The sequence below is a fragment of the Alligator sinensis genome, unplaced genomic scaffold (genome assembly GCF_000455745.1).
Source record: "Alligator sinensis unplaced genomic scaffold, ASM45574v1 scaffold1296_1, whole genome shotgun sequence".
Taxonomy (NCBI): Eukaryota; Metazoa; Chordata; order Crocodylia; family Alligatoridae; genus Alligator; species Alligator sinensis.
This window is the reverse complement of record NW_005842865.1, coordinates 2,719-13,655: the sequence shown is the minus strand read 5'-3', so window position 1 is coordinate 13,655 and position 10,937 is coordinate 2,719. Positions and strand designations below refer to the sequence as shown.

Below are 10,937 nucleotides of genomic sequence, written 5' to 3'. Positions count from 1 at the left end.
CTACACGTGTAGACGCCTGCCTGGGAGCGTTTACTCCTGAGTAGGTTACTGCTGAATAAACCGCACCCAGATCTAATGCATGCATAGACACACCCTGTGAGACGCAAGAGACTGGGCAAGACAGACCTACGGTCTGACCCAGTAAATGGCAATCCTTATGTTCTCATTAAGTGTTAAATGGACTGACATTTATTCCTGGGAACGTGAGCAGAGTTGACGTTATCATTTGCTTTTTGCATTTTTTTCCCCCAGCCCCTTTCACCCGACTTGTACCTAACTCCCCCTTACTAATATTTCCGAGCTCCAGAGGACCCAGAACATCACTTGACTTCGGCATTACTTCCCGTAGCAGTCTAGAGGACCGATTAGCAACAACTGAGTTATATCTGGAGATGAGAAAATCCCTCCATTGGGAGAGTGGGGGGGGGCTGCTATTTTTGCAGTGATGTGTTTCTTTTTTAAAAACCTGTTTGCTATAATTCTAGGAGACTAGAACATCCCTGATCACTGGGGATCCCTTTCAACCCATTCACAACGTCAAAGACACTCATGTTTTTAGTTTACAACCCCCCCTCCCTTTATATACTTGGGAATAACCTTGAAAATCTTAAGATTGGTTGCTTGGTATTTTATGCTGTTTTCTAGGCTTTCCCTTTATTTGCTGCTTTGATATCAGTGTAGGGACTTGAATATGGACAACATCATGAGAGCACGCATGCCGGATGGTTTCCGTGATACTTGCAAGGCAGTGGAGGAGTTGCTGAGTATTGCTGGAGGTGTTGAGAGTATTGCAAATAAGCTAAAAGTAGAAAGTAGTGTAACAGCTTTACCAGCTGAATTTTCACTGGGTTATCACAGTAACAAGCTGTGAAATGTGAGAAGGCAATAGGTGTGAGAAATCTGGCTGTAGTTTACATGGTTTTTTGGTCCCCTTCCAATTTACTCCACTCCTTGTCTGACAGCGTGGTACCAGCAAGCAGCCCAGAAAGCTTTACCCTAGTCAGAACGGGTATTGAAGATGGGGTACAGCGGGGACTAAGATATCACGGAGTCATAGGGAAGTAGGGCCGGAAGGGACCTCAGGAGGTTGCATCTAATCCAACACCCCGCTCCCACCAAAATAATCCCTGTCTAAATCATCCGGGTCCAGGTTTGGGCCTCGCACCTCAAAAAGGGCACGGGCAGTTTGGAAAGAGTCCAGTGCAAAGTGGCAAAAATGGTTAGAGGCCTGGGAAGCAACACTCGTGAGGAAAGGCAGGAAGAGCTGGGGTGATTTAGTCCAGAGAAGAAAAGATGGATGAGGGATTTGATCACAATCTTCAAATATCTGAAGAGAGATTAGAGAGAGGATGGAGATGGGCTTTTCTCTGTGGCTGCAGGGGACTTGGAGCAATGGCTTCAAGCTGCGCACGGGGATATTTAGATATTTAAGATATAGGCAGGCAAGTTTCTTTGAGCAGCTGTGCTCTCTTTTATTAGACCACCTGAGTAGTTTACTCAGTTGGTTTAATAAGAGGAAGCACATCTGCTCGAAGAACCTTGCCTGCCTCTGTCCTAATGAGGACGGCCAAGCCCGACAGGCCGTGCCGTGGGGTCACCTCCTCCCTGACCGACCCCAAATGCAGCAGCGGTCTGACCCTGAGTATAGGGGCCAGGTCCTCTACTACCGGGGCCAGGTGCAGCCGTGCAGCCCAGGACGAGGCGGAAGGGGGAAGAAGAGGATGTAGGACGGGGTCTCCAAGTTGTCTCCAGCTGCCCTTGCATCTGGATGCAGATAGGAAGAGGAATTCAAGGGGGTGGAGTTGAGTATTATTGCCCTTTGTGGGGCAGTTGCAAGAACTGTGAGGGGACTTATTGCCCCCCCGGGGCAGGTGCAAACAACGCACTCAGCTCAGGCATGGGGTGGTCCATGCACTGCAGCTTTCCCCGCCCGTCCGCCCAACCGACCTGTTGGCTTTAGCGCGCCCGCCCGCATCACCCAGCGGGGGGCGCATGCGCACAACACCCAGCGCCGCGCCCTTCCGAGCGTTCCATGCCCCTACGAGTGGCCACCCGGGAGCGCGGGTTTTGGCCCCACGCGGACGTCGTCGGCGCTCGGCCCAGGCCGTACGATGTTTGTGGAGCTGAACGAGCTGTTACACGCCTCCCCGGAGCGGCCCGAGCAGGTGAGGAGTGCACTGCACAAGTTCGGCCTCCCCGCGCCCCGTGAGGCGCAGCCTAGCCCGGACTACGACTCCCAGCATGCCTACCGCACGATGCATGCTGGGAGTTGTAGACCCCGGTTGAGACGGGCAGTGGGCGGTGCATGCCGGGAGATGTAGTCCCGGCTTGGGACGGGCAGTGCGCGGTGCATGCTGGGAGCTGTAGTCCCCGTCCCGCTTGGGAAGGGCAGTGCGCGGTGCATGCCGGGAGCTGTAGTAGCCAGCACCCCGCCGTCCCCCTGCTGCTTGATGAGACAACCTGGCAGCCCTTGATTTATGAATGAACTGTAGTGAGCCCAGGACAGCTCTGCCACTACCAGGGGGTGCACCGATCCCCGGAGAGACGGAGGAGCAGACACCTCTCAGCATCCACTGTCCGCACAGAAACAAGAGTCCTTCCAGAATCCACCGAGACACGGACACTTCTCCCCACACCTACAGACATACGGATAGTTCTCTTAAAATCCACAGAGAAATGAATATTTCTCACAAAACCTGGACAGAAACAGCTATTTCTCTCAAATATTTCTTTCGAAATCCACAGAGGAACAACTATTTCTCCCAAAATCTATAGACGTACAGCTATTTCTCTCAAAATCCATCGAGAAATGGATATTTCTCATGGATATTTCACGCAAAATCCACAGATCTCCAAATCCACAGAGAAATGGATATTGTTTCACAGATATTTCTCTCAAAATCCATAGAGAAATTGGTATTTCTCACAGATATTTGTCTTAAAATCGATAGACACGCAGATATTTCTCTCGCGGTCCGTAGAGAAGCGGATCTTTCTCTCCGTCACCCATGTCGGCGGTCACAGGAGCCGTGTGCTCCTGTCTCCCTCCCTGCGCATCGCTGGCGTTCCCCATCTGTGTCCAGCATCCGTGTTTCTTGCCGGCGAAACGTGACAAGCTGTCTTGTCCACGCCGCGCTGGCTGGAGGGGCCCTGCCGGCTCTAGAGCTGGGTGCTGAAGTCGTCGTCCCGCCGGTGCGGGCGGTGGCAGGGGCTGGCTCCGGCGGGTCCGTGGGCACCTTCTGTGGCATCCACAGCGCCCCCGGGACCGTGCTGCACACGGTGCTTGCTGCAGCCAGTGCAAGAGCTGGTCTCAGACCGCTCGGAGCTGGCCCCGTGCGCAGCGTGTGTCCTGGAGCAAGTGCCATGCTCTGCATTCATCCTGAACCCTGCCCACGGGGCTGGTCCGGGTCAGTTCAGACCCAGGGCCAGCACCAAGGGATGGAAGATGGGGCTCTGTGCAGACCATACATTTGACACCCCCGCCGTAACACACCAGCTACAAAACTCGGGGTCGGAGCTCAGCAGGGGATTGCGACGCTTGTTTGCAAAAATGCAATTACGGCGGGGCAGGCTTGGGCTGGAAGCGAGTTGCTGTGGGGCAAAGATTGGGAACTGCTGCTGCAATGCTGTCCTCTCTTGCCAGGTGTACTGACCACTTGCTAAATTGCTCCCGATTCAGGCCCTGCGGATGTGTTTGTTAGCGTGCGGATCCTGCTGTAGTTGCGCTGCTTCAGACCTTTGATGTAGACACGATACACTTTAATTTGGTAACTTGTGGTGGTAGCAGAAGGGTGATGTTGTAGCCACGATGGCCCAGGAGTTATGTGAGAAGCAAGGGTTTCTCAGGGTGGTAGCTTTCATTATAGTTGGCATACAGTTAGAGAAGCTTTCAAATGTAAGACGTTCTTCATCGGTTGGAGGAGGGGGTGAGAGAAATTAAAATTCCTGTCCTTTCTTTCAAGGCTCTTCATGACCTGCCTGCTCTCTTCTCATCTATCCGTGCATCTCCGTCCTCATTTAATAAGCCGATTTGCCAGCTTCACACACAAAGCTCCTAGTGTCTGCTGCCGCTGCTTTTCTCCTCCAGGTCCCTCCAGACCTGCTGTTGCTGAGACGCTCCTAAGAAAGTGGCCAATGAGGGTGGCTGGGTTTGGGCAGCAATGCAGATAGCTGACTGCTGGCTTCGTTGTTATTGCCATAGCAAGATACAAAACAGCTCTACAGAACAGTGGGAAAATGGCTGTTCCTCTTTCCCCTTTACTTTCTGTCATTTGCTACCGTAGCTTCTGATCCTGGCAAAGACTCAGGCAGGGGTAGTTTCACTCCGGGGCTGGCTGTAGCCTGTGTAATGAAGGCCTCTTCCTTGGGCAGCTGCAGTCACTGTAAGCCTACAAAATATTTAGGTGCATAATATTGACTGGTTCCCTGTTTTAGATTGGATGAGAGAGCGTACGAAGAGTTAGAGAACTGCTGGGGTCTTAGACCTGCCTCAGGACCAGCAGGTGCTGGCCACCCTTGGAGACAGGATGAGCCTGGGGTCATACACAGGCCCAACCGTTCCTTTGCTCTTGACCCTAATCCTCCTCCTGGAGTTTTGGATGATCTTAAATAGACTCAGGTGCTAGATGGAGGCTCGGAGGGATTAAGTGTCACCTACTGAATTTCTAACATAACTGTCTAGAACATCGGTTTTGTCCTCGGTAGTCTGCCTGGTCCAGCTTTCCTTAATTTATTGCAATCGTGCTCTCACTCTGCAGGGCAGTGCTGGAAGGGAGTGCTTCTTCCTGGCAAATCTCAGGTGCTGGAGCAAGGGTGCTCAGTCTCTGGCCCATGGGCCAGATCCAGCTGTGTCGTTTAGCTTGTGTGTCTGTCCATGGCTCTGAAAATTTGGCATTAGGGGAGCTGTGGCAGTATTAACTGCTGCTCCTCTGTTGTCAGATAACCCTGGGGAGTTCTGCAGGCCGGGCGACATAGCCCTGCATGCTAAATTGTGTTGGTACACAGTGGACCTGGTGTGTGGGGTTACTCCATGGCTGTATCTGGTGTGTGGGATCAGGCTGTGTGCCTGCTCACACCCGCAGACTGATCCCGCATGCTGAGCCCATGCTGGATCTGACTTGTGCACTGGGCCCGCACCACTGATCCTGCCTGCACAGCTGGAAGATTGAGCACCGCTGTGCTATGGCTCCCAGGTCCTAAAGCTAATCAAGGCCTTGAGCCCTCCATCTACATTTTCTGTGCTCCACGAGACCCGAATCACCAGCAGGGTCACGGCGTGCTGGATTTCTGCTGTCATCTTTCCTCTCTGTTTTGCCACCTGAACGAGGAGCCTGTGGCTGTCGGGTGTGCAAGAGTGTGCTAAGTGGAAGCTTTGCCTGTTTATTGCCTGTTGGCTGCCTTTGCCTCTATATTGTAGTAAGACTGGAGTAGTGCATCACGGTGGTCCAGGGAATATGCAACAAGTAAGGCTTCTTTGGTGACATCTTTTATTGGACCAACTGTCTAGCTGGGAGAGGTGTCAGATGAGCTTTTTTTTGTGCCCAAAGGCTCATCTGGCATCTCCCCCAGCTATGCAGCAGGTCAAATAAAAGGTGTTGCCCAAGAAACCTTTGTTTCTACGTCTCTGTGTCTACTTAGTCGCAGCGAGGCTCTGCTGTGTCCCTGCAAGCCCCTTCTCGGCCAGTTCCCTGGTGACCCTGAGCAGTCCGTTCTCAGCCTTGGGGCCCTTTGCCTTCTCTTCCCTGAGAAATACCCCCTGCTCCTGTGCCCTCCTCTCAGAAGCCTCCACTAGTGCACTGAAGGGTTCCTCTTAGGTTCCCGAGATGACCAGCCATCGGGCTGGACTAACACTGGTGTTTGTGAGGGCCTGGACATCTGAGGTGCTGCCCCTGGAAGGGAAGGCGAATAACAAGCCATCGTTGTTCATTCCCATCCTACCCTGCCACTGTGGGATGCCTCCTCGGAGCCACCATCCTAGGAGACTCTGAGCATGGTCCCTCCGCCTTTCCTCTCGGCTGCATAATAACAGAGATGTAGGGAGCCTCTGGCTCATGGAGGTTATTCCTAGTGGGTGGCGGTGGTTGCAAAAGGCAGGTGTGGGACCTGCTGGGCTCCACTTGACCCCACATGAAGGAGGTGTTTGGGGTCAGAGGCTCTGGAAGCAGAGGTCAGGCTTCAACTAAGGGTGGCTGCAGCACAAAGGGCCCATCAGCGGTGGGTGGTCCGGGGTGGAGCTGTGTGCGGGTCCCCACCAGTAGCATGGGGCTGGGGCTAGCGGTGGCAGCAGCCAGAAAGAGTTGCCACTGCTTTGGGCTGCCCAGAAATGCAGCCCAGCTGCAGAGCCATCCCAGCCCTGCTGCGGGGCGGCAGGATGTGCCATGGGCCGGATGGCACCTGGGCCAGGCAGGACAGAGGGATCTGATGCGGGCCAGACAAAGTCCCTCCGCAGGCTGGATCTGGCCCAGGGGCCATATTTTACCTACCACTGGTCTAGCTCCATCCTCTTTGCAACTCCCCTTCAAGTAGTTAAAGGCTGCTATTAAATTCCTCCTTCAGTCTTCTCTTCTCCAGGCTGAATCAGCCCAGTTCCCTCAGCCTCTCCTCACCAGTCATGTCCCACAGCCCCCAAATTATTTTCGTTGACCTCCACTGGACTCTCTCCAACTTGTCCACATCTTTTCTATAGTGTGGGGCTCACAACTGGACACAGGACTCCAGATGTGGCCTCCCCAGCGCTGAGTAGAAGGGAAGGATCACTTCCCTCGATCTGCTGGCGACGCTCCTACCAATGCAGCCCAGGATGCCGGTAGCCTTCTTGGCAACAAGGGCACACTGCTGGTTCATCTCCATCTTCTTGTCCACGGTCACCCCCAGGTCCTTTTCTGCAGAGCTGCTGCTTAGCCAATTGGTCCCCAGCCTGTACCGGTGCATGGGACTGTTCTGTCCTACGTGCAGGACTTTGCACTTGTCCTTGTTGAACCTCATGAGACTCCTTTTGGCCCAATCCTCCAATTCGTCTAGGTCACTCTGAATCCTAGCCCGACTCTCCAGCATATCTGCTACACTCCCCGGTTTGATATCATCCATGAACTTGCTGAGGGTCCACTCTGTGCCATCTTCCAAGTTGTTGATGAAGATATGGAACAAAACCAGCCCCCGGACCGACCCCTGGGGCACTCCACTTGATACCGGCTGCCAACTAGACATCGAGCCATTGATTCCTACTGTCTGAGCCCGATGCTCCAGCCAGTTTGCTGTCCACCTTACAGTCCATTCATCCAGCCCGTACTTCCTTAGCTTGCCTGCAAAAATGTGGGAGACCATATCAAAACCCTTGCTGAAATCAAGGTATACCACATCCACTGGTCTCCCTACATCCACAGAAGCAGTCAAGTCATCATAGAAGGCAGTCGGTTTGGACAGGCACGACTTGCCCGTGGTGCATCCATGCTGACTGTTTCTAATCACCTTCTCCTCCAAGTGCTTAGAAATGGATTCCTTGAGGATCTGCTCCATAATTTTTCCAGGGGCTGAGGTGAAGCTGACTGGTCTGTAGTTCCCTAGATCCTCCTCCTTCCTGATCCTTGAGACAAAACCGCAAGGAAATACAGCACCGGCCAGCAAAGATGTCCGCGGGTGGGGCGGGCAGCCAATTAATAGTGCAAGTGGCACTAGCCCTTGGGCAAATCCTGTCAATTTTGGTATTAAAGTCACCCTGTAAGCTGTCTTAAGCAGCTAATTCCTGCCAGAGCTTCAGCCTTCCGCTTTCTGCAGTATTGCTCGGAGCACCTCGACTCTATCAGCAGCCATGAAATTGATGGGAGCTCCTCTGTTTCCAGGCTGCTAATAGCACCCTGCCAGCTGTGGTTGAGATGGGCTACAGGGATTAATTGCCCGCCCCAACTATCGGGCAGTTTTTTGATTGCCACATGTGTCTGCTGTACAGACAGAAGCTATTTCCAGAGGCAAGGGAGAGCCCAGCCAGATACGTGCTACTGGGCGTGTCTACATGTGTTTTTACGCATGCCTAAACTTAATGCGCATTAACCTAGTGCGTATTAAGGCAATTTAGGCGCTCATCTACATGTGCGCACGCTAATGCGCATTAATGCAGGTGTGCAGAATGATTTGGGACTAAAGTTAGTCCCAAATCAATGAACACACATCACGTTAATGTGCGTTAGTGCATCTACATGTTTGCTAATGTGATTTAGCTATTCACACATACATTTGATACCTGGTTTATGCAGGCATCAAATTTATGCTTGAATAGCCTTAAATCACCATTTTTAAGCTGCATTAAGGGCACACACGTGTAGACACGCCCTTAATACATCTTAATGAGCTAATGCACATTAAATGTGCACATGTAGGCACGCCCACTGTCACTCACCAGAATGGTCCCTTCTACCGTTCTGCCTGGCTGCAGGGTATTGCTGCCTGTTTGAGAGCCCGGATCGAGGCAGCTCAGCCTTGTGGCGTCAGGGTCCCATTTTGCATCCTTTGCAGACATGATCAACGTTAGCCGTGTCATTAACGTTGCTCTGCAATACGTTTTAGGCCTCCGGGGAGCTTGCTTTGTTCATGGTGAGACGCTGCCTGCTTCTAGTGGCTTAATGCTGCTGTATGTTTCCTTGAGTAGATTAAAAAAAAAAATGAAGCCTGCCAGCGCATTTCTTCAATCAGCAAAAAGCCCTTTTGAAGATTTGTGTTGATTTAAAAAGGGCTTGCTAAGCAGTTACTGAAAAACAAGTGCCGTGATGAGATTTATGTGGATAACAAGCCCGCACTGATGAACTGGATTCATTTCCAGCACGACTGAAATGCAGCGCCTGCTTTGTAACAGAGCTGTAGGATGTGCGGCTCCCCGTAAACTTAACAGCTGATCTGCACGTTCTTGTTGGTAGCCAGCACAATTGCAAGGTGAGCAGGTGGCCTGGGGGATAGGCATGGTCGTGGGGGCAGAGTTGGCGCAGTAGGCTGATCCATAAGAAGCTGACAGTGGCAGCGTGGCTGTTTTTGAGTATGTGGCACAAGAAGCCGATTGGTTTCATCAGAAGGGTGGGAGAGAGTCGAGAGTCCCAGGGAAGGAAGTGGCAGTGTCCAGAAGGTCATGAGCATGCTGTAGCTAGCATGCACAGTTTGCAGTGGTCGTTTGTACCCCTTTAAGCATGTGGAGGGATGCTGTAACTTGGGGCACGGGGAGCAGATCTTGGAAAAGGTGCTCGCTCACAGCCACCCGTAACAATGCTGTCCAGCTGTGGGAGCAGACACGCGCATTGCTGGTACATCTCAGTGCGTGGTACCAGTCACCTATGATAAAGACAAGTGCAGCAGTGCTTACTAGTGTCCTTTGCAGTGCTGCTGGCAGCCTGAGAACCTGCGGAGCAGGAAAGTTGGGGACATGCGTGTCCACGTTGGCTTGTGTGGGCCTCATTCAGGCTCCTGCTTGTGAGGCATGCTTTTGTGGGTGGAGTGCCTGGGTCTTGGCCCTTGGCTGAAGTCCAGATCCATGCTGGAATCCTCTCTAGGATCCCACCCAACTCCTTGTACTGTGGGCAGGTGGTGGGAGTGCTGCTGGAGGCCCGGGGGGTTTCTTTTTAGCCTTTTTGCTCTCTCAAGCCATCCTCTTATCCTTGGCTTTGGTATGGTGCTGCCCAGCATCCCAGTTGTCACCCATTGGCTGTCGTCATGGCACTTTCCTACAGTCTGCTGTCGTTCCTGTGCCTGGACCCCAAGGCTTCCTGAACTCGATCTCCTCCAGGGGATGAGGAGGTTCCACGCCTCTGCCTAAGTCCAGCTGGAAGCAGGGCAGAGGGTTTATGTGCTCTAGGTAGGAAGAGCTGGTAGATGTGCTTGCTAGATGGGTGACTCCTGGATTATATGGGTGCACAGAGATAGGACCTGGCTGCGTACAACCTGCAAAACAGGAGGTGATAGTTGGTCACCATGACCTCAGGGCAGTAGACTGCACAGATAAAGGCTGGCCCACTGGAGAAGGGCACAAAGCAGCATGGGAAGGCGGCTGGAGGACCACCAGTCTGCTTTGGAGCACAGGTATGACCATGTGAATGTGACGCAACAGACTCCAGCGTGAAATTGCTCCTGATTTCTGCCAAGACTTAACTTGGGATACCAGTGTAAGGTGTCACATGGACGTCCATGCAACTAGGTTTCCACTGAAGTCAAGCCCTGCCCCTTCCCTTACACTGCCTTCCACCACTCAGCAGCAAGCCCTGATGGGAAAATTGCTAGTGACAGCTGAATGGACAAGGCCTTCAGTTTTCCAGCTGAAATCAGCCTGTAGCAGCAGTCTTGGGCTCTCCTTTGTGTTATTGGCCAATGGTAGGAAACCTTAAAGTTGTGCTAGGCAGGGTTGAGCCATGTTTCTTGCACTTGGCAGAACTCTAGTACAATCTGAGACCTCTTAGCACCTTCTGGTCCTGATCATCCTGCACAAAGAATCCCCATTGTGAATTAATTGTGACTTCCCTATTGCATGAGAATTTATGGAATATGTGGGACCTACGTGTGTGTGTGTGTGTGTGTGTGTCTTTCTTTCTGATATCTTTGATCACCATCTGATCTGCTGCAACGGTTGTGGGGTCTCCTCTTTAAGCTCTTTTGCTCCATGTCTTTCAGGGGACATTCACCCTGCTGCGGGACACCAGGACAGATGGCAGCTTCCTGGTGCACCACTTCCTCTCTTTCTACCTCAAAGGTAGGTGAGGAGGTGGAATACAACAAAGGACTTGCAATTTTTCTCCCTTTGGATGGAGGTTCCCTCACAAGTGAGGTCTGCCAGTGGGGTAAAGCAGCAGTGGCAGCTTGTGATTAGTGAGAGAGTGGGGGTTGGCATGCATTGGCTCTTGTCTACTCCCAAGGCACGTTATCTCTCTGGGGTTTGGTTTTTCACTCTGCAAAGTCAGGTACTGCTT

At 52.4% G+C, this 10,937-nt stretch overlaps 1 protein-coding gene across 1 annotated transcript in view; it reads left to right on the top strand.

Annotated features, from left to right (window-relative positions):
• Positions 1 to 1,779: 1,779 nt before the first annotated feature.
• Positions 1,780 to 10,937, top strand: part of ELP6 (elongator acetyltransferase complex subunit 6) — an 11,645-nt gene continuing 2,487 nt past the window's right edge. The window contains exons 1-2 of the mRNA XM_025191865.1: positions 1,780 to 2,165; positions 10,642 to 10,720. Coding sequence (XP_025047650.1) covers positions 2,112 to 2,165; positions 10,642 to 10,720 — 133 coding nt within the window. The 5' untranslated portion in view covers positions 1,780 to 2,111. The remainder of the gene's footprint in view (positions 2,166 to 10,641; positions 10,721 to 10,937) is intronic.